Source organism: Mya arenaria, chromosome 7 (genome assembly GCF_026914265.1).
Source record: "Mya arenaria isolate MELC-2E11 chromosome 7, ASM2691426v1".
In the NCBI taxonomy this organism is placed as follows: Eukaryota; Metazoa; Mollusca; class Bivalvia; order Myida; family Myidae; genus Mya; species Mya arenaria.
The window spans coordinates 18,299,189-18,323,540 of record NC_069128.1 but is presented as its reverse complement, the minus strand read 5'-3'; the positions used below and the strand labels follow the sequence as shown (position 1 = coordinate 18,323,540).

At 35.8% G+C, this 24,352-nt stretch overlaps 1 protein-coding gene across 1 annotated transcript in view; it reads left to right on the top strand.

Annotated features, from left to right (window-relative positions):
• The window catches only part of LOC128240981 (myosin heavy chain, non-muscle-like), a 48,838-nt gene that overhangs the window by 4,156 nt on the left and 20,330 nt on the right, over window positions 1-24,352 (top strand). Inside the window, exons 3-20 of the mRNA XM_052957969.1 lie at window positions 1,113-1,352; window positions 2,259-2,332; window positions 3,406-3,495; window positions 5,933-5,988; window positions 7,907-8,014; window positions 9,808-9,911; window positions 10,395-10,505; window positions 10,752-10,902; window positions 12,074-12,153; window positions 12,436-12,499; window positions 13,536-13,633; window positions 15,697-15,800; window positions 16,399-16,588; window positions 17,333-17,387; window positions 18,412-18,491; window positions 21,864-21,941; window positions 22,692-22,808; window positions 23,339-23,421. Coding sequence (XP_052813929.1) covers window positions 1,113-1,352; window positions 2,259-2,332; window positions 3,406-3,495; window positions 5,933-5,988; window positions 7,907-8,014; window positions 9,808-9,911; window positions 10,395-10,505; window positions 10,752-10,902; window positions 12,074-12,153; window positions 12,436-12,499; window positions 13,536-13,633; window positions 15,697-15,800; window positions 16,399-16,588; window positions 17,333-17,387; window positions 18,412-18,491; window positions 21,864-21,941; window positions 22,692-22,808; window positions 23,339-23,421 — 1,883 coding nt within the window. The remainder of the gene's footprint in view (window positions 1-1,112; window positions 1,353-2,258; window positions 2,333-3,405; window positions 3,496-5,932; window positions 5,989-7,906; window positions 8,015-9,807; window positions 9,912-10,394; window positions 10,506-10,751; window positions 10,903-12,073; window positions 12,154-12,435; window positions 12,500-13,535; window positions 13,634-15,696; window positions 15,801-16,398; window positions 16,589-17,332; window positions 17,388-18,411; window positions 18,492-21,863; window positions 21,942-22,691; window positions 22,809-23,338; window positions 23,422-24,352) is intronic.

The following is a 24,352-nucleotide window of genomic DNA, read 5'->3' as shown; positions in this document are numbered from 1 at the left end:
TGTTTTGTGACCTTGAACTTTAAGGTAGGGTTGTTGGTTTTGTGGTGTGATGTGTTGTGTGCAAGACCTGCGACCTGTCACACGTAGAGTTTGATGATAATGGAATGTTGCATATATATACTCACATAGATAGAGTACCCGGGTTGTTACCTTCGTCATGCAATGAGGGTTTTTAAGTAAATTGGAACATGTGTTTGGCACTGTGTCGAGACAACAATGATGTTTCACATGCCAGACCCATCTCCTGTTTTCATATTTCATCACTAACCCACACTTTATGCCAACCATCATGGGGTCTGGCATATTCTCATAGTTTATGTCAGCTCTTCCTGAATGTAGGCATATTAGTAATTGCATACAGTCGAACCCCGTTGGCTCGGACTCGTTTGGCTCAAAATCCTTGTTGGCTCAAACTAGATGTAAAGAACCGATTTCTTTTTACTGAAGGAAAACCATCCCGCTTGGCTTGATTTTGCTGAGGTTCAAAGTGTTTTACGCTGGTACCTGGGAGCCAATGGGGTTCGACTGTAATACATTGAAAAGGTTGGCACTTTGGGGGCATATGTCACTTACTATGACAGCTCTTGTTGCTGTTCAATCTGTTTGAAGCGCAAAAATGGTATTTACCAAACAACAGATTCTGAGATTTAGCTAAACATTCCTTGATTGTAAAATTAAGTCAAACAACATTTATTCTCTCATATCATAATGTATGGCAAATGAGATGGTGGCAGATACATGTTTATATTTAGAATGTGATACCCAACATGGGTATCGGAGAGTATTGAATATGAACACAAACAAACTTACACACATATACATACATTTATGAATGTATATTACTTGTATTTCTTAAAAATAGTCACTTGTGAAATAAAGTAATTTCTTATTCATAAATAGCATTAATTTGTATTGTATCATTATGCACATAAACATATGTCTTTGATTAAATCACAATACACATGTATACGCTTTGATTGGGCACATACATTTATACAGTCTGTTATAAAACATCATGTATTTGAAATTTCTATTTATAGGTATTGGAGTAGGTTGGACAAAATTTCTATTTATAGGCATTGGAGAAGGTTGGAATAAATTTCTATTTATAGGCATTGGAGAAGGTTGGACTAGAGGGTGACAAGAACATTGATGAAGATGATGATGATGATGTCACCATGGCAACAGGTTCAGTCAAGCTCCCGCCAATATATGACACTCCCACAGATAGGGTTACAATGATGGAACAGGACTACATTATTGAGCGCCTGGACAGTTTTGAGGAAAAGGCTGTCCTTCGGAAACAATACCTCAAGGAGGTTAACTCGTGGTTCCAGAATAACCTCGAAATGGTAATTACTTATTTTCAGTCGAGTAATTTATTTAACTTCAATCTGGTGATTTCCTTAACCTCAAACTTGGCGACTTTCTTAACCTAACTCAGGTAATTTACTTAACTTCAAGTTGGTGATTTCCTTAACCTCAAACTTGGCGACTTCCTAAAACCTATCTCAAGTAATTAACTTAACTTCAATCTGGTGATTTTCTTAATCTCAACTTGGCAACTTAGTAAATCTAAATCTGGTAATTTACTTTACCTCAATCTTGTGAGTTACTTAACCTCAATGTGGAGGTTAACTTAATCTCAATCCGTGATTTACTTATCCTCAATCTTTTGAGTATTTTAACCCCAATGTGAAGGTTAACCTAACCTCAATCTGATGATTTAGTTTATTTACCTCAGTCTTCCTATACTTTACCTCAAACTGGTGATTCACTTTACCTAACCTCAATCAGGTAATTTACTTACCTAACTTCAATCTGGTGATTAACTTAACCTCAGTCTGGTAGTGAACTAAACTTCAATCTGATAATTATCTTAACCTCAATCTGATGATTATCTTAACCTCAATGTGATGATTATCTTAGCCTCAATCTGATGATTATCTTAACCTCAATCTGTTGATTAACTTAACCTCATTCTGATGATTATCTTAACCTCAATCTGATGATTATCTAAACCTTAATCTGATAATTATCTTAACCTCAATCTGATGATTATCTTAACCTCAATCTGATGATTATCTTAACCTCATTTTGATGATAATCTTAACTTCAATTTGATGATTAACTTAACCTCAATCTGATGATTACCTTAACCCCAATCTGATAATTAACTGATGATTCTCATTATTTATATTTTTGGAGCATGACTTATGAAGCCATAAAATGTATGTACCAGTATTTCTGTCCACCAGGCAAGTGACGTTGTTACCTCAGATGAGATGAATGCCATGATCAAGGAAGCCCAGGAGCTTAACAAAAGAATCAGGTATGCTGAGAAGCTTGTTTATTTACAGTCGAAACCCATTTGCTTGAACTCCCTAGGCTCTATGTCCTTGTTGGCTCAAACTAGATGTAAAGAACCAATTTGTTTCTACTGAATGTATCAGGTATTTCTGCCGGTCCCTGGAAGTTCAACCAAACGGGTTTTGTATGTAATAAGTTTAGTTTGAATATCAACTACTTGTTTAGATTGATTGTGAAGACAGTCATGACTCTATTGAAATTGTTTTCTGAGGCATATTTTCTCTTTCCAGTAGGCATGTTCAAATGATTAAGCATTCATTAGTTAACCTAAAATGAAGGAAAGATTTCCTTTCTTATAATGCATTGGTATGATTGGTCTTGATAGAGTTTTGTGCATGCTCAGCGGAAATTGAGAATATAACATATGTCGAGTGTTGGGGAGAAAATATGACAGATTATTATTTCCTATTTTCACACAATCATTTAGGCATTGAGTTTTATTTAAATATTCTCTTAGCAAACGAATACAAGATAAAATATTGCATTGTATATTCATGTTTTTTGTATGCACAATGTTAATTGTTTTGTTTTTTTCACCTCGATATTTGGTGTATTTCTGTATTGAAACAAAATAGGGAAATCAACTGCACTTCATGCATGACCATCAGAGTAGAGGTTAAACTTATTTATTTTACAACATTTGTAAAACAAGAAATTACAACATTACATTCATCACTCTGGTTGGCATAATGTGATGTGAGAGTGTGGTCTTGTGTTGTGGGAAAAAAAGGAGTACCTGGATGAAACCCACTTGTCTGGCTTGGTCATCATAAACCTAACTCACATATGCCCAGGCTGGGAATCAAAACTGGGTGGCCTAGGTGAGAAGCAAGTGTGCTAATCACTGTGCTAACTGCTACGCTGACCAAACAACCATCTGAGTGTTTAATATAGGGATTGGATGTAGGCCAGTGTATAACACTGACACACAGAACCCCCGGAAGACAGTTAAAAGTTAAGTGGTGGGGAATTGAGCATGCAATCCCTGGGGATTGATAGTTAAATGTCTAATATATTCTTATCTTTTTATAACAGATCCTGTTTTAGGACAATGGTGGCCAAAGGTGACATGGTCGTAAAGAAGGGGAGAGAACTCCTAGAGGAGACTTCCAAGATTATTGAAGAGTTTGTACTTTGTTTTCCTTAGATTGTATTACACCTTATGCATAAACAGATCCTAATTTCTCGAAAATCTTAAGGGTAACTTACTTAAGTATCTTATTTCATTTAGCAATATTATTTTCATAAATATGATTTTATGAAACAATCAGTAGTTATACCCCCAAAAACGAAGTTTGAGGGGGTATATAGGAGTGAGCTTGTCGATCGGTCTGTCGGTCGGTCTGTCTGTCGGTCGGTCTGTCGGTTTTCATGGTTTCCGGACGATAACTCATGAAAGGCTAGACAGATTTGAAAATTTTTTGGTACACAGGTGAAACATCAGAAGATACAGGTCAAGTTCGATATTGGGGCTGGTGGGGCCAAGGTCAAGGTCACTGTTACTAAAAATAGAAAAACGTTTTCCGGACAATAACTCATGAAAGTCTTGACAGATTTGAACAATTTTTGGTACACAGGTGTAACATCAGAAGATACAGGTCAAGTTTGATATTGGGGCTGGTGGGGACAAGGTCAAGGTCACTGTTACTAAAAATAGAAAAATGGTTTCCGGACGATAACTCATGAAAGGCTAGACAGATTTAAACAATTTTTGGTACACAGGTGTAACATCAGAAGATACAGGTCAAGTTCGATATTGGGGCTGGTGGGGCCAAGGTCAAGGTCACTGTTACTAAAAATAGAAAAATGGTTTCCGGACGATAACTCATGAAAGGCTTGACAGATTTGAACAATTTTTGGTACACAGGTGTAACATCAGAAGATACAGGCAAAGTTCGATATTGTGGCTGGTGGGGCCAAGGTCAAGGTCACTGTTACTAAAAATAGAAAAACGGTTTCCGGACGATAACTCATTGAAGGCTAGACAGATTTGAACAATTTTTGGTACACAGGTGTAACATCAGAAGATACAGTTTGATACACAGGTGTAACATCAGAAGATATAGGTCAAGTTTGATATTGGGGCTGGTGGGGCCAAGGTCATGGTCACTGTTACTAAAAATAGAAAAACGGTTTCCGGACGATAACTCATGAAAGTCTTGACAGATTTGAACAATTTTTGGTACACAGGTGTAACATCAGAAGATACAGGTCATGTTCGATATTGGGGCTGGTGGGGCCAAAGTCAAGGTCACTGTTACTAAAAATAGAAAAACGGTTTCCGGAAGATAAATCATGAAAGGCTTGACAGATTTGAACAATTTTTGGTACACAGGTGTAACATCAAAAGATACAGGTCAAGTTCGATATTGGGGCTGGTGGGGCCAAGGTCAAGGTCACTGTTACTAAAAATAGAAAAACGGTTTCCGGACGATAACTCATGAAAGGCTAGACAGATTTGAACAATTTTTGGTACACAGGTGTAACATCAGAAGATACAGGTCAAGTTCGATATTGGGGCTGGTGTGGCCAAAGTCAAGGTCACTGTCACTGAAAATAGAAAAACGGTTTCTGGACGATAACTCATGAAAGGCTAGTTTTTCTTGTCAGCAGTTTAACTTCTAAATTACAGATTTAAATAAAACAATACATGCATGATAAAAGAAGATGCAGTGTGCAGTAACCTTGGAGTTATGGCCTCTTTTCAAAGGAATGGTTTGCCATTCCTGTGTCCAGGCGGCATTTGGGGGTATTCGTCACTCCTGTGACAGCTCTAGTTTATCTTATTTATCTTTAATATTATTTCCTTTAAAAAGCTCAAAACTCTTTTAAAAGAGAATATTATGCAATTCATACCAAATAAAAAATTTGCTGAGCTTGATCCTGTAATAAGGTACTTAAGATACTGTTGAGAAATTGGGGCTAGATCATCAGATGTTGGTTTCCGGTTCAGAGTAAGACGGTTTGAAATAACTAGATCATAGAATAATATGTAGATTTTTTAGCCTTTTTTTCTGTCAAAATAATTTTACAAAAATCTCTTTGAAAATAAATGACAATGACTATTTCATTTATGCCGTCTGCTCATTACACAGTAAGCTCTTGAAAAAATGGTTTTTAACACATGCAACACTCAACACTTTTGGTCTGGTCATTGAGAATAGTTCCAATGAATACAGTAGTGGCTGCAGTAAATATGTGTAAACAAATTGTTTCCAGTTTCCTACCCTAATTTTTGCACCACACCCTAATATTTTCTTGCCAGCAGACCCAATTTTTTTCTACTGTTATTAATTTTGGGGATAAAACTTTGGAAGTTTTTTTTCCACGGGAGAGATGCGTAAACTTACATAGACAGAATGAAAATGGTTTTCAGTGTGAAAGTATTTTCAATACACACATCAGCTAAAATAAAACAAAAAAACTAGCTATGTATCTTTTAAATTTTAGCATTGAAATAAAAAAGATTTTTTTTTAAACCTATTACCAGTGCTACAGATATCTAAAATAGTTTTTAGTGGAAAATGTTAAGTCTTGTTTACACTGTTCTTCATTCTTGCAGGAGGCGAGCTCAGATGCAAAAGAAAACTAGGAGGGAGAAAATCATTGTATATGATGGTAAAGCTACTGTAGTTTTTTTACTTCTCTGATAAGTTTATTAATAATATCTGTCAGGTTTTTCCGTTCCGGATAGAAAAATCCGACCTGAGGGCACCTGGGTTGCCAGGTAACGAGGCTTGCTGAGTTACCGGCTACGCAACATGCCCGAGGGTCGGATTTTTCTATCCGGAACAGACACACATGATAGATATTTTTTCTAGCATACATTAAATTAAATTTTTTGTGAAGAAAATTCATAAAAAAGCGATTTTTGTACATATCACCAAAAAGCGCGTGCGATGATGTTTACTGACGTCATGACGCGCAGTAATTTGTATTCACTGCATACGTCAATAAGTTCCTTCGACATCATGTCTTTTAAGAGTTATTTTGTTTTGTTTTTTAAAGTATATTTTTGTTAAAGTAATGTTTATGGAACTCATCTATTTAAATCTCATAATTATGGTTACATAAAGTATATTATAAAAGAAATTGAAATTATTACGTCACAGCGCGTGACTCATCTGGCATGGGGGGATGCCAGATGGAGTTTTCCAGCATGGCTGAATTCACCGAAAATGCCTATCACGTGTGCTAGAATAGTTTACCCACGCACGAAGTGCTCAAGGTGAGCTATTGTGATTGGGGTATGTCTGGTGTCTGTTGTCTATTGTGAACCATTGTTTTAATCAACATCTCCTCCTTAGCTGCTTTGACAATTTATATGAAACTTCACAGAAATGTCCCTTTCAAAATTGTTCAAAGAAATGAACCATGGCAACCGAAAGGAAATTCTTAAATAAATCTTCTTGACAAAAAGCTTAAGGCCTAGAGCTAAGATATTTGGTTGGTACCATTGTCAAGTGGGGCTTCTACCAATATTGTTCAGATTAAGCCCCTGGGGTAAAAAATGACCATGCTCTTTGGGTCACCTGTTTTACATAAAGATATATAGGGAAATCTTTGAAAATCTTCTTGTCAGAAACAGAGCCCAGACCTTTGATATTTAGTATGAAGCATCATTAATGGCCCTTTACCAATCTGTTAAAATTATGTCCCTGGAGTCAAAGCTGGCCATGCCCTGGGGGTCACAAGTTTCCTTATATGGGGACATTTTTAAAAAAAATGTTTTTGTCTGAAACCCCATTGTTATACATTACACTTTCTACCTGTGGAATAAAACAAACCTTGAGGAAATAGTTGAATTTAAGGACAAGTTACAACTTAAACTTAAGATGCTTCTGTATCACAGGCCTATGTCTTGGCTTTATGCACCAGTCAATTGTAACCACGGCCCCCCTAAGTCCGGGGGTATACCGGGGATAGCCGGGGAAATGGGCCGTGTTTTTACCTTTCAGCCCCGCAGTGCCGGGGTGAATGCGGTGGTTTTGCTTCGCTTTAAATATAGCGGCGAATAACCTTACCTAGGGTCCCTGAGGTGCGGGGGCATTTGGCGGGGATTTTACCATCTGTTCGTCCCCGCAGGGCGGGGATTTTAGCGGGGGTTTGCCGGACCGAAAGTCAAAGTCCCCGCTATTCCCCAGACCTGGGGGGCTGTGGTTACAATTGACTGGTGCATTATGAAAATAAAGGCTGAAAAATGCCATATTTCTGGAGACTAGTGGGCGGGGCTACTTACATGGAGAATCGTAAAAACATGACCACCAGGAGTCAGGGCTACTTATCAATATATGTCTATATTGAAAACTTTGAAAATCATATTTCTGGAGACTATTTCAGGGGAAAATGACATTTTTGTTCTGAATTCCAGGGGATTTTGACATTAGACCAGGGAGTGCGTGGGATGAATCAAAACTCTAGTGGATTTCCCCCCCTCTGGGGATATGGCATGTATGACAGGGATATGGTCCAACAATTAGCTTTCACAACTTGCCCCTGATGATGCTGTGATACTGATATATGATTTTGTTTGCAGACAAGATACTATTGGAGGACCCAATAAAGTGGGAGAGCTCGGCCAATACGATCATCTCCGTGTTTGAGGACAGTCACAAGATGATCAAGAATGTCATGTTCAAAAACGGTATGATTAAACTTGTCATGTTTAAACATAATATGATCAAGTTAAGTGGAAGACCTCAGCTAAGATGATTATTTCCATGTTTGAGTACAGCTTTAAGATGATTATGAAAGTGCTGGAAGGGTTGAAAGGCTGTAGGCGCAACAAGCATCATTTTACTATTTTTACAAATCTGTTCCCAAATATATATTTGAATGACCCAAAACTGTACCTTAGTTAAGTTAATTACAGTCGAAACTCGTTGGCTCGATATCTCATGGCTCGATATCCTGGTTGGCTCGAACCAGATTAAAAGGACCGATTTGTTTTACTCTATGTTCATATAAAATATGATCGGATGGCTCGATATCTTGAGGGTCGATATTTCTCCACGCTCGATGTCATTTTCGCAGTCCCAAGTAAGAATTTCACACTTTGTTTTGTTTGCTTGGGTCGATGTCATTTTCGCGGGTTCAAGTAAGAACCTCACACCTTGAATTGTTTGCTTGGCTTCACTTAGCACAAGGCCCTAATCGATAAAAATCGCTTGATTTTATTATAATTATTGAATAAACATGCCATCACTTTTAGGTCTGTCTCTAATTGTTATCCATGTATAAATTTCAATACATTTTGATATAACTTATAAGCTATGTTTGTGTTACTCACTGTTTAAAATTACTTGTTTGTTGTTTTCGCATAAAATTAATGTATTTTTATAATAAATAAAAAAATCAAATGACATTTTCTAAGTATCGAATAAGTCATGTTATGAACTGTACGATGTGTAAATATGTCCAATAAATACTCTTCTCTTGCGAAGATAGCGTAGCCAATAACAAACGAGGTAAACAAGACTTTTTGTAACAAATCAAGAAAAAACAAAACATTCTGTAAGCAATCCGGCTTGGCTCGATATTCTCGAGGCTCTCGTATTTTGGCCGGTTCCTAGAATATCGAGCCATCGAGTTTCAACTGTACAATTAGCTAGTTTCATAACAGTAACTGATTAACCTATATGTACTAGGATATATGAACATTGCTTTGATCTCACAAGTGTTTTGCTAGTGCTAAGTTAATTAAATGATACCCGATATTTGCTGAGAACGTTATGACTGTAAGTTGTAAGTAATGTAATGAAGGGTCTTTTAGTCAACACTTTTTCATTTTCTGCATAATTATGTATAATTATCCATTCCCCTCAGTTCCTCAGCAAGATTTATTTAAGATTCTGTGTCCTGTCAAATTCACATTGTTGCAATTTTATGAATGTATTTAAATTAAGTGATATTTTTATTCATTCTCTTTTTAATTGCATAAAATTAAACACTATACATCCAATTTTGTAACCTGGCACATAAATTCTTTTAACATGTCATGTTAAAAAGTAGATCTGACAATACTTGATTTTGATTAGTGGTACTTAAAGAGTGTAGGTTTGTGGCCTTAAAATGGTATGATAAAACCTGTTGTTAGGGGACCTAAGCCAAAAATGATCTTGTTGGTGTTTGGATGTTCAAGGACAGCCAAAAAATGATCAAAAACACTATTTTTGAAAATGGTGTGATTAAATATGTCCTGGTTAAACATAATTAATGATGAAAATAAGTGGAAGTGAATGACCAAGATGATTATAACCGTGTTTGGTTAAATGAATTGATTAAAAAAACACAGTTTAAAAACATCATGTTTGAAAATACTCATGAAGAAAGAAATACATGTAATATTATAAACAAAAATTATGTTTGAATTAAAAATGTATACCTGAAAATTGTATATAATTTTAATTTTTTTTTATAATTATATATATTTTTCAGCCCTGAAACTGGGTCAGAAGCAGTTCGAATACCTGATGACGGCAAGTGACAAACGCAGTAAGGAGCTAGACGATAAAAAAAAACAATGCATGGAGTTACAAGGGGTCAGTATTTAAAGGCGCAGAATATAGGTCAATTTCAACAAGATATAAGAATCTTTATTTAACGTCGGGTATATGCTAACATTAGCCGAATGAGCTATTTTCCGACATGAATAACAAACATACGTAACATATCAAAGCAAACAAAAAGCTGGTGACCGAGAAATGAAAGCATATAGTTTTAAATACAGTTGAACCACTTTATCTTGAACTCCCAAGGATCGGCGAAAATACCTCAAGCCTCTGAAAATTTGAGCCAAGCAGGAATGCTGACCTTCAATATAAGAAAATCAGTCCTTTACATCAAGTTTGAGCCAACAAAAAATGCAAGCCAAATGAGTTTGAGCTAATAGAGTTTGACCGAAGGTATATTGGTTTATGCAAATGATTATGCATATGAGCAAATCATAAAATATTTCTAAACAATTCAGGATAATCACATGAAACTTGGTACTTTTGACAGCATTGTTTTAATGCACATTTTAGAAGCTTCACCACGCCAAGATACTGGCAGACCGGCAGGCACGTGAGATTGCCGACCAGAAGAGACATATGACAAAACTTAAGCAGGAAATCGCCGACACAAATAAGGCTTTGGTAAATATATTGTTTTATTTTATTTCCATTTTTAAATATTTCATATTTTTTTTATCTTATATAACTTGCACACTATTCACAATATGCACATGGAACTTTGTACAGTAGTTGACTTACAGTAGTTATATGTGTACAAACATTGTTTTGATCTTTATGGTTAAAAAAGATATTTCAAAACATTAATAACATGATTTCTTAATAATTGTTCACAGATTTTCTCATATTTATTCTGTATGCATCTTACAGGAAGAAGCCCTGGAGAAGAACCGGCAAATTAAGCTGAAGGTTGTTGGGCTCAACTCCAAAATCCTCTTCCTTGAAGGGCAAATAAAGGAGATGAACCAAATTCCAACCACTCCACCACCTCCACCAACTCCCCCAACCCCTCCGGAACCTGGTATTTGCAATGTTTCACTCCTATACCCTCTGTACACTCACATCCCTCCCCATCTCCCCTCCTCCCTGTTTCACTCCAAGTATTACTCCTAACTAATATCACAACCCCCTCCCCCCTCCACCCACTTCCCTTCCTGCTTCTGGATCAAGGTATTGGCATGTTTCACTCTAACCCCTCCCTTCACCTACACCCCTCACCCAACTCCCCCTACTCAGTTGTTTGCACTTTTTACTCTGACCCCACCCTTCACTCACAACCCCCCCCCCCCCTCCACCCACTTCCCTTCCGGCTTCTGGATCAAGGTATTGGCATGTTTCACTCTAACCCCTCCCTACACCCCTCACCCAACTCCCCCTACTCAGTTGTTTACTCTGACCCCACCCTTCACTCACACATTCCCCCCACCCCCCGATGTTGGAAAATATGGGCCCCAATTGTAACAATATTATACATGCCATATTTTCTGGAGACCATTCAGGGGGATTTGTTCAAAAGGCTGAAAATTCAGGGGGATTTTGGTTGTATTCAGGGGGATTTTTTTAGCAGGTCTAAGTTGGTGAAATTTTAAAGTATTTTTAGATGCAAGTACGAAAAAAAGTATTCACATATAGTTTGCTTTGAAAACCTCTTAACTTTTTCATTATACAGAATTATTTTATGTCATGATTTATCATATTCTTATGATACACTGTCATGTCATACTGTAATGCACTTGCAGAACAAAATATGTCATTGGAAAAATATGTTTTCGAGACAATTAAATTAAATTTACCTTCTTCCAAAGTCTTTTAAAAAATTGTGCTTAATTCTATCAGCTTGATGACTTTCAGACAATAAGAGAATAGAATAAATATTATTAATTTCTTCCTTCCAAAATAGTAATATTTCTTTGCCTTTGATAATTACTACAAATTAATTGATCACTTCTTTACATTCAGTTTCACTCACATACTGTGGTTTCACTTACTTTGTCATTATTGCCTGATGTAAAATTTCTAAAAAAAAAAAAATAAAAATAAAAAAAAAAAAAAAATATTTTTTATAAATCCGGGGGATTTTTATCTCCCGCCGGGAGACCGGGGGATGGATCGAAATCCGGGTGATTTTTCCCCCCGCCTGGGGATATGGCATGTATGAATATTCACACCGTTGTTGTTTTGTGTAATTACAGAGATAGTGTATGTGAAAGTCGTGGACTCTAGCATAGAACTACAGTTACATGAGGTCCAGGAGGAACTAAACACCGCAAAAGTATGTCATTATAAATAACTTTCATCACATGACTGGATGTTAAGAGTGTAATACAACCATTTGTTTATATTAGACTAGTCAAACATACATGAATTTTGTGACGTGTATTGTGATACGCGAAATCAGACTGAACTCCAGTTTTCCTATTATTGATAATTTGTATGAATATAAAAATTCTACCAAATGGTGCACATAAAATTATTAATGTGCTTCATTTTCATATACAAGCTACTGTTTGACAGTTGCTATCTTGCCCCCACTGAAATAAATATAATCTTACAGGGACAGATTGAGGAAAATCTGAACAGAATCAAGGACCTGGAGCAGCAACTAGCCTCGGAACAAGGTATTTCTTATTTAAGGAATCAGGCCCAAGCTCATCTGTTTTTGTTTTTTTTTAAAAGAAAAAGTCAAGATATTGTGGTAGCCTTGTGTCGTCAGTTGCATCATGTGCTGAATTTTTAACTGTAGCCATGAAAATGAAAAAAATGCTCAATATATTCCAATGAAACTTGGTACACATGTTGCTAGAGACTACACATGTTGCTAGAGACTACACATGTTGCTAGAGACTACACATGTTGCTAGAGACTATACATGTTGCTAGAGACTATATGCACATGAATAGCAAGGCCCAAAACATTTGTTCTAATAATTGTAGTTTTATTTCACTGGAGAAGAAGCAGTCTTGTCTATTTTTTTCTATGGGAAAATATGGGAGGTATTGTCATGGTACTAGTGTCATCAATGTTGTTGTTGTTGTAGTCAGAAGCATTCAAGTTTTGCTTTGGACATAAATAAAGAAACTTCTCAAGATATTCCCATGAAACTTTGTACACATGTTACCATTGACAATAATCAGACACGAGTAAAGCCCCATAACTCTGTCATGATTAATTGTTGAGTTGTCCCTCTTGATCAACTGAGAAAATGACCAAGCATTGACATTTGCTTGCACTGCACTTGTCTAAGATAAAGTAATGTTGATTTTCATGTGAATGTGTTCGTTAGCACAATATATAATAAACTATGTATTTTGTATAGAGTGTACACTATAAATATATATATATATATACAGTAAAATAAATAGAGAGAAACTCCTATGAAGTGGTCTTTATCAGTGCCAAATTTGCATACTGAAACAAAATTCAATTCCTGTCCTTGAAAAGAGATTGGTAGATTTTTAAGGGCACACCTCAGGTAAATATTAAGAACAATCATCATAATACAATGCCTAGCAAAGTTTAAGATGGTATTTTTATTTACTTATGAAAAGTAGCATCTGAACATTCAGTTTGAACATTCGAGCAATGTTCAGTAAAGATCTGTTTGTTATGTTTTATTCATACTGATTTAAGTTTGAGAATATTTCATGTTTGAAGACCGCAGGCAGCAGCTGGATTCAAGGTTGTTGGAATTAGAGACTACGCCAGTGACCCTGCCTCCAACCAACACGCCCACTGAAAGTCCCGTACCTGAGGTTAGTAAGACCAATTCTTGTACACCAGAGTGATGATGCTAGGCGTACCAAATATATTAGATTTAGCATTGTTGAACCTCTGATGAATGAGAATGGTAAGATCAAAGCCGATAAAGGTATAGTAATTGCCTTAGCCTTGGTGTCATTGTCAGCACCATCATTGTACAGTAGCTTAAAGATGCACTCTTACTCCCAAATAGAAATACCATAATTAATACAATTATTTTAAAATACCAAAAAGGATGGATAAATGTCAAAAACAATGGTTCTTATGAGGGATTCTGAGTTTGATTTGATAGAAAGGTGCAGAAAACACAGTATTTCTACGATATGAAATGATAGTAGATCAGAGTAAATGTTTTAGCATTCACCAATCATTTGATATTTTTGCGTTGTCAGCAGTTAATACATGGTCATAATCTTGTTATCAGTAATTAATATTTTCCAAAAGTGCATTGTTTAGTAAGTAGTTTAAGGTTCATACAAAATTTATGTTCGTTATATATGTGTATGTATTGATTTTGATGAGAGTGTCACTTTAAACTTTGGCCATATCTCAAAACTGGCAAATTTTACTAGTGACAAATGCAAATGTATAAAGGTAGGCTCATAAACCTTTTTTTTCTCTGACCCCTTTACGTTGTCCCCTTACAGTGTCCAATTTCAAATCTGTAACTGAGATATGAACCCTTCCTGCTTGAGCCCACATTACCCTGTTTTCATTTTAGTCACAATAAGAGGCTCCTGCTTATCAGGGCTAGTTTATGGTTCCACCATGAACACATATTTCTGGGCATTTATCAAAATAGTTTTGATTTCTTTAAAATCAAGCTTTAAAACAGTAATGTTAGAGATATCATGTTTTGATTTTGGTAATGACTTCAGAATTATAAGATTTGTTTATAGGACCAGGCTAACTCACAATAATAATATATGTCATGTGTATCCGGTACTGATAGAAAAATTCCAACCCGCTGGCATATTGCTGTATAGCCAGTAACCCAGCAAGCCTCATTACTGGGCCAGTCACACATAATTGATATATTTTTCTAGCATTATTTAAATATTTTTTTGTTAAAGAATTGACATATAAAACCGCAATTTTGTACATTTCCTTCAGTATCACGTCTTTAAAGGGTTATTTTGTTTTGTTTTGAAGCTTCATTTTCTGTAAGGTTAATTTCATGGAAATAGTTTATTAAAATATCATAATAAAGTGTATAATAAAAGAAATAAATTTTAAAGCATAGCATCACAGCTCATGACTCATCAAGGCTGGGGTTGCCAGATAGAGTTTTCGAGCAAGCAGAATTCAGCTAAAATACCTATTTGGTGTGCTAGAATATAAGTATCTTCCATGGCTGAGAGTGTAAGATAGGTTCATTCCGACCCGAGCGTAGGGTGTTTTGCGAAAACGAGGTTTCACCATATGTGCCATATATTATATCAGTGTAATGGGCTATTGAATAAAGAGTAGCACATATACCGTATCGCTATTGAGCTAGCCTTTGCGAGGGTTGGGATGAACCTATCTTACAAGAGCGGCTATGGTAGATGCTTTTTCTCCCACCTCAGTTAAATAAAATTAAGTAAAAATGTATTTTTTGCTAGTACTCTTTTGTGCGTAGTGAAAATAATTGCATATGGATATGCGATAATTCATGGTTGTCATGGATATGCCCGCAGTGATTCAGATTATGTAAATAGTCAAATCGGTCTTTGAATAGTAGGAGAGTGAAGCATAATTTCTTGAAAGGTGTGTGAAAACTGTTTTATGGTGACATTTGAAGCGAGAAATAATTAATAAGCGTTCTAAATAAGACAAGGTTTTGCCTTGCTAAAGACGACAGTCTTCAACAAGGGAGGTAATTACACTGTGGTGACCATTAAAAGGGAGTTCCATACGGGCGTTTTATCTTTGCCTGTTGGCAAAATAAGAATTTTTAGCATGGTTAAATTATTGGATCTGCTTATCATAGGAGGGAGAAATATTGTGTTGATATGACGTTGTATAAATTGTTATCTTAACAACACATCTAAATCAACATTGTTTCCACCCTCAGGAACGGGATTCAAGCTACTACAAAACACTGATGGCCGGCATGAAGAGTGAGTTTGAAATGGAGATGGGGAAAGTGAAGTCCTACATCAAGAGAGAGAAAAACAGGTGCTGTAAAAATGAATATGTATTAATTTCACAAGGGTTTAATTTTTAAGATTTTTTTCAAATTTCAAAAGTAATAGCGGTCATAAGTATAATCGTTTCTTCACACCTTATCAAATCCTTTCATTTATCATTGCAATTTTTACAACTTGCAATTTTTTTTAACACTAGCAAATATTACATCAAAGATGATTGCTAAACCAAATCAACAATTCACAATAAGACCTTAGTCTACCTTAATAAAGTATATTCTTGAAAAATACTGTATTCCAAAATTTTAATGTACCAAATTTTAGTGTAATAATGGTAACATGATTCTCACAAAATGGCCATCAGACGTGTCCTCACTACTAGTGCTTATTCTATTTCACTGATCACCATATGTGCCATATATTATATGAGTGTAATGGGCTATTGAATAAAGAGTAGCACATATACCATGTCCCTTTTGAGCTAGCTTTAATAGCGACGCTATAGAGTGTCCATGTGCAGAGCAAGAGGGTGCTGGTTTGATCCCCATAAAATGCCCATATTAAATTATGCAATCTATCTGGTGCTATATATGCTATAATGCTATATATATATAATTATATGTATCCAGAGGTGAGGCAACTATACGCAAGATGGAGCTCCTGCAAAAGGACCAGTACGTGTCAATACAGCGTGACACGATGCGCATGTTACGTGCCATCATGCATTTCCGGGACCACATGTTGACTTGCATGGAGAAAGAGGACCTCATTGACCAGGCACAGACCCTTTACGACCTCAGGGACATCACTGATGTCAAGGTATATAGGCCTTTGTGATAAGGACTATTCCATTTAAACATTCAAATTTGGCCATCCCCCCTTGTTTCCAATGTTATAACCAAAAAACAATCAGAAACGTCCCCCATGTAAATCTTGATTAATTTTGCTGTCCTGGGGTGAGGCGATGTTTTATATTGTGGGGAATCCATAGAACTAGGAGAAAACCCACTTGTTTGGCATGGTGACCACAAACCAAACTCACATGCCCCTAGAAGGGGAAACGAACCCAGCACTCCTTGCTTGAAATGAGTGCGCTAACCACTGCCCTTACCAAATAGTAGACAATATTAGTTGCCTGCTGGGCTTGTCCCTGTAGTTTTCATTGCAGCAGCCATTTTATTGAATGTTTCTAATGTAAAAAGTTATGAATTCTGGGATATCTGAATCCCCATATAATATGTGTAGAAAAAGAATGTGTAAAAATGATAGGAAATTTATACTATGAAAAAATTATAGGAAATTTATTCTATAAAACCAATACCAACAATTTTTTTCCATTGAAATATTGCAAAAAGGTACACTTCAAACCTGCCATGTGTTCAGTCAACGTGCTTCGATAAGCGTTGATGTTTGGTTCCCTGCAGAGTATGCTTTGCATTGCAACAGGGATGAAAAACAAACCAGTTTACTTATTTTAGCCTTTACTGAATGCATGGCTCATTTCAGTTGAATTCATTTTCTCGTACATCATTTCTTACACCTCTTGTATGTTTTATTTTCCAGCCTACATCTGATACCAGAGAGCTACTTACAACGGTTGCCAGCTCAGTAGTTGAATGTGAGTTCTCTCCCTTGTCTTACTTTTACACCCTGAGAAGGTGAGAGTGGTCTAGTGGTATAGGTGTCTGCCTCTCACACAAGAGATGGGTTCTTTCCCACTTCAGATACCTGTACTGGTTTCTACCCAGGAAACAGATTCAAGTTTCAAGCATGAATTGATGAGATGTCAGCTTATTTCACAATCGAGCCAAAACAATTGTGCAAAATACAAAAAACACAAACTAACTTCTGCCGGATTTAAATGTTGATTATACATTTATGCTAAACTTTAGTTTGTACATAACATCTTGGCAGCTTAACAACAAAAGGTCGTAGTTATCCAAAGCTTGTATGTGTTTGCAGTATTTTTCAGAATATGAACTATACATCCTTGCATGGACATGGGTTATTTTTACAAAAATGTTCAGCATTTTTCACATAATTATACATTGGAATGCACTCAATAACATTTTTAACCATTTATTCATGGGCTTTCATAAATTGAGCAACAATAAAGTTTTTTTTTTTTTTTTTAAGTCAACATTTGGGGATTTTTATTTTGCTATTGAGAACATAACTGCCAAATACACCTGTATTATATATTGAAAGTTGAGATTATGCACTATTCCCCTCAAGGGGGGCAATAGTAATTTTATTGTAACTAACAAAACTTTCTTTATTTCATTCTTTAATACGAGTTGCAAACGCACCATACGCCTTAATGACACAGGTGAAATGGTAGAAGGTAAACCACGTATCGCATCATACTATAACGTCAGCAGGTAACAGTACGCTAGCGGGTAACAGTACGCTAGCGGGTAACAGTACGCTAGCGGGTAACAGTACGCTAGCGGGTAACAGTATGCTAGCGGGTAACAGTACGCTAGCGGGTAACAGTACGCTAGTGGGTAACGGGTAACAGTACGCTAGCGGGTAACAGTACAGGGTAACTGTTAAAACTGTTGCCTGCTGAAGTTAATGATTTGTTGTATAGGGAATAAAAGGAGTATATAGGAGGTACGATACACATTAATATTTTTCAGATCTTAACAACATTGAGGCTATACTGAGCAGTGCTTTCCTTGCGTTGAAAATTTTCATGAAGTACCAAATAGATAAACAGGTACAGTAAATTTGTTATAAACATAATCAACATGGATTAAATCATTTATGGTATTACTCATACCCTTTTTGAAAAGACATAGTCCGCAGGGAATATTAAAATCATAATGTTTAACAATGTGTGCCCGATAAAGCTACACTCATACAGATTGAACATTTTGACAGCTTTTTTAATTTTTTTTGTCTTAGACGCATGGAAACCAGTGATATAAGACTGCTGATTAAAAATCGGATCTTAGGTTTTCAAATTTAAGATAAAAAATTGATGTTTTATGCATTTTGAGCTCGACTATTCAAAGAATAAGGAGAGCTATACAACTCACCCAAGCGTCGGCGTTGGTGTCTGCGTCAGCGTCACCCCTCGGTTAAGGTTTTGCGTGCAAGCACACATAGGTCAACATCTCAGCAACTACTGGAGGTACTGCATTGAGACTTGATAAAATGGTACTCAACCATCCAACCTACTTAATTAACAAGTTAGATAACTCTTGTTTGCATTTAATGCAAATACTAGGCCTTTATTATTTGACTTAGAAATTCTGGTCAAGGTTTTGCGTACAAGCACACATAGGTTAATATCTCAGTAACTGCGTGAGGTATTGTATTGAGACTTTATACAATGGTACTCAACCATCCAACCTACTTAATTAACCAAGTTAGATAACTCTGGTTTGCATTTAATGCAAATAATTGCCCTTTATTATTCGACTTAGAAATTCTGGTTAAGGTTTTCTGGTTAAGGTTTTGCGTGCAAGCGCAGATAGGTTAATATCTCAGCAACTACTTGAGGTATTGCATTGGGACTTTATACAATGGTACTCAACCATCCAACCTACTAAATTAATCAAGTAAGTTAACTCTAGTTTGCATTTAATGAAAAAAAAATAATTGCCCTTTATTATTTGACTTAGAAATTCTGGTTGAGGTTTTGCATGGAACCACATTAAAGTCAATATCTCAGCAAATATATCATTTATTGCATTGAAACTTTAGATATGAATTCCCAACTATATAACCTACTAAATTGATGAAGTAAGATAACACTTTTATGAAGATAATGCAAATTATGGGCCTTTATTATTTGACTTAGAAATTCTGGTTAAGGTTTTGCATGTAAGCACACATAGGTTAATTTCTCCCACCTCAGATAAGTAGATCCATTAATTTAACCATGCTAGAAATTCTTATCTTGCCCACGGGCGAAGATAAAATGCCCGGATGGAACTCCTTTTAATGGTCACCACAGTGTAATTACCTCCCTTGTTGAAGACTGTCGTCTGTAGCGCATCATGGAAACCTTGTCTTGTAGCAATATTTAGAACGCTAGTTAATTATTTCTCGCTTCAAATGTCACCAGAAAACAGTTTTCACGCACCTTTCAAGAAATAATGCTTCACTCTTCTAAGAACTATTTAAAGACCGATCAGACCATTTACATACTCTGAATCACTGCGCGAATATCCATGACAACCACAAATTATCGCATATCCGTACGCAATTATTTTCACTAAGCACAAAAGAGTTCTAGCAAATAAATACATTTTTACTTAATTTTGTTTAACTGAGATGGGAGAAAAAGCATCTACCATAGCCGCTCGTGTAAGATAGGTTCATCCCGACCCTCGCACAGGGTGTTTTGCGGAAACGAGGTTTACACCCTACGCTCGGGTCGGAATGAATCTTACACTCTCGGCCATGGAAGATACTTATAATCTCAGCAGCTATTTGATGTATTGCATTGAGACTTTATAAAATGGTACTCAACCATCCATTCTACTTAAATAACCAAGTAAGATAACTCTAGTTTGCATTAAATTAAAAAAATGGCCCTTTTTTATTTGACATAGAAATTCTGGTTAAGGTTTTGCATGAAACCACTTTTAAGTCAATACCTCAGCGAATACCGGTACATCATGTATTGCATTGAAACTTAACACACAGGCTCCCAACCATTTGACCTTCTTATTTAATCTAGTAAGATAACTCTATTTTTCATATTATATAATTTTTGCCCCTTTATTATGCGACTAAGAAATTCTGGTTAAGGTCTTGCATGTTAGCACACATAGGATAATATCTCAGCAACTACTTGATGTATTGCATTGAGACTTTATACAATGGTACTCAACCATCCAACCTTATTGAATAACCAAGTTAGATAACTGTATTTTGCAAATAATGGCCCTTTATTATTACACTTAAAAATTCTGGTTAAAATTTTGCGTGTAACCACATTTATGTTAATATCTCAGCACATCATATATTGCATTGAAATCTAATCTTACAGTGATCCATGCATGTTTCGCCAAAACTTTTCAATCCCAACACTGAAAATCGGCGGAAATAATCGTGCGCGCTGTCTCTGTGACAGCTCTTGTTTTTCTTAAAGCATTAGAAATGCAGCGTTGTAACCTGCAAACTCAAAGAATGTTTCCAGTTCGATTTAAAGCTGCACTCTCACAGATTGACATATTTGACAATTTCTTTGTAATTTTTGTCTCAGAATCAGCTGATTTTGGCATCAATGCCTTCAATTCAGTCATATAAGATATAATATATAAGTCATATAAGATAACTCACTGAAGAACAGATCTCAATTATCTGGAAAATGTTGATAAATTCATTTTCTGAATGCGTAAGTAAATGATATTTTGTCAGCAGTCTTATATCACTTGTTTCCAGATGTTTTATAATAAAAATAATTGACTTATTCCAAGAAAAATAAATAAAAAAAGGTTGTCAAAAAGGTCCATCTGTGAGAGTGCAGCTGTAAAGTAATAAAATCAAAATAGTAAACATTTTGGTCAGCTAGTCTGAGTAAAGAAAATTTTAAAGATGTGTAAGAGTTAAGAACAGCTTATAACTGCATAAAGATTATTGCCCTATTGTCCATTTATTACGTTTTTTTTTTCTTTTTTGGTATTTTTCTTTATTCTTATTTTAATAAGATATATATTTTTTAATTTTAGTTCTATTTCTGATACCAGCTTAGAATAAAATTGAAATTGTTGATTTTACAATAGTTTGCTGTTCACTCGTTGATATTGCATCAGTCAATTGTAACCACGGCCCCCCAAGATCCGGGGGGATAGCCGGGAAATGGGTCGTGTTTTTACCTTCCCGGTTGCCCCGCAGTGCCGGGTGAATGAGGTGGTTTTGTATCCGTGCCAAAGATAGCGGGGAATGTGCCTTACTTTGGGTCCCTGGGGTGCAGGGGCATTTGGCGGGGATTTTACCATCAGTTCGTCTCCGCAGGGCGGGGGTTTTACCCGTGCTTGGATGGACCAAAAGTCAAAGTCCCAGCTATTCCCCAGACCTGGAGGGGCCCTGGTTACAATTGACTGGTGCATAATATACTCCTTTTATGGTTTAGGTTGAGTACGAGGTTCAGCAGCGGATGATAAAGGAAAGGAAAGAAATGCAGAATAAGCTGGCCGTACAAGAAGTGCAGGTACTTATATGGTTTACACAATTTGGGCTACTTGGCATATGCTACTTACAGGGATTTACACAGTCAAAAATCAAGGATGTGAAGACTGTGATGGAAAATATCAAAAAATGAACAGTTATTGCACATTTCAATGTTAACAATATCAGATGAAAGTCTATCCTGAAGTTGAAAGGCAAGGATGTGAAGGGTGTGATGAAGAAATTCTATTATGAAATAATAAAGCAACTGTGCACCAGATGATCAATTTGCAAGAAAAAAGAAAATTGTCGAAAACTGTCATAAACTTGGAATTAATGTGTACAATGCATTGGAACTTACTAACTGAAGTACCACATAGTTTACAATTTATTTATGTTAAGCAGTTATTTCGTATTTTTCCATTAAAAAAGATTACTGGGTATGTCTACCTAGTAAAATTCATTCCTTATGCGTGATTGGCTAGTCGGTGTTATCACGTGATATTACCAAGTTAGGTGTTTAGCTTAATTATGTCACCCGATAAGAGTAAGCCGTCGTAGCTCAGTGGATACGACGCTGGACTGCAATTTTGGCGACACAGGTTTGAACCCGGTCTCCGACAAAAATTTCTTTTTTACATTTTGGTCCTTTTTTTACAATTATGATATCAAAGAGTAACACATTCTATTAAATAATTGTCCTGAGATTCGTTACAGAAAAAAACTTTTTTTGGTGCCAATCTGGTGTACAGTCCCTTTAAGCTATAACCCATTTCCATGTTTACAATTTCAGAGGAGAGACTCGATCGTGAAGTCCAAGGAGAAAGATGTGAGCGGTTTGGCAAAGAAATTAAAGAAAGCCAACCAGAAAATTAAGAAAACGAGGATGGATATAAATACATTCAACCCTGTAAGGATAGCTTATATAATATATTAAACATAAAAATACTGGTAGTATATTCTATTTTTTTGCTCATTTCTAGTGCTTTCATTCTTACATTAAATTTCTTCTAACTTGCTCCCATCAAGGGGAAACATCAGTTTTCAAAACAGCGCTAGAAAAATAGTATTTCTACTTGTGTTTGTTATGTTTGTTTTAGGACAGGGGTTACCAACTCATGCAGAAAATGCTGTTGAAGATGAAATTTAATATAATATATATATATATTTATATTGTAACATATAAACCATGAATTGGAAACTGCACTATATTGGTGAAACTATAAGAAGAAATAATTTACCCACAATCCTTAGCAAGGGATTGTCGACTCCGGAAAATTCTGCCAGTTAAATTATTATCACAGATATGATCATGGATGAAATCTCAATTCTTGCAAGCATTAAAAGAAATCCATATAGACATAGACAGAAGTTGCCAATTCATTGTTTATGTCCATGATATTGTATCTCAACACTGCAATGCAAGTTTGTGTGTTACAGGACCCGAAATACCAGAGTTTGCTGCTTCGATACCAAAACATGATGAAGATGTACCTGAAAACACAGTCAGAGATGGAAACCCTGTATGATGAAATCTTTATTTAAATTTCTTAGTCTTTTTTATCAAATTAATTATGATTTAAATGAAAATTAAACTAAATGAATATTTCGAATGATAAGGATAATCTCTATTAAGGTAAAGAAAAGGTGTAGAAATAACTGTGTTTTTTTCATTAAAAGCTTTTAGGCTACAATCCACATGAAGCATCTAGACTCATGAAACTTCATAGGAAAGTTGGTAATGTTTTTTAGGTACATGTGTATTTATGAATAAAACACTGATATGACTTGGTAAGCATTGGATATTGTGAACCTGACATTTGGTTTAAACAATATTTATTCATATGATGTAATATATCAGTATATTACAAGTATACAGGGAAAAGGATTGAAGAGATAAATGTAGCCTAGAGCTTATGTTAAGACTTCTCTCCTTAAACTGTTTTATATTTCCATTGGTCTAACAATAATAAAGGCCATTCACAGAGAAAAATCTTGTGTGACATGTAACTTAAAAAGAATTGCACCTATACTAATGAAACTTCCAGCATCGGGGTGTTGTGCACCTGCTATTGCTCCGACATTCATTAAACTTCATAGAAATGATTATCAGTTTTGTAACTCGCATGCCCATGCTTTTAATTGCAAAACACAAAATTTTCCAGGCTGGGTCTATGTTACCCTGTTAAATCTTGCTCTTGCTTGTGCTTTCCGTTTGGAACAGTTGACAAGAGCACTGTATGTTTCTTTCAACAGGGCTTATCAGTTGTTTCTATTGCATTATATGGGCACTTGTATATTTTAAACTATGTATTTAATTCATACGTCATTGGTCACATGGCTTATCTGTTGTTTCCATTGGATTGGGCACTCATATATTTTAAACTTAGATATAATGGTTTGGTTTTTTATTCATCTAATATTTTTACCTTGAACAGTAAACAAATTAATGGA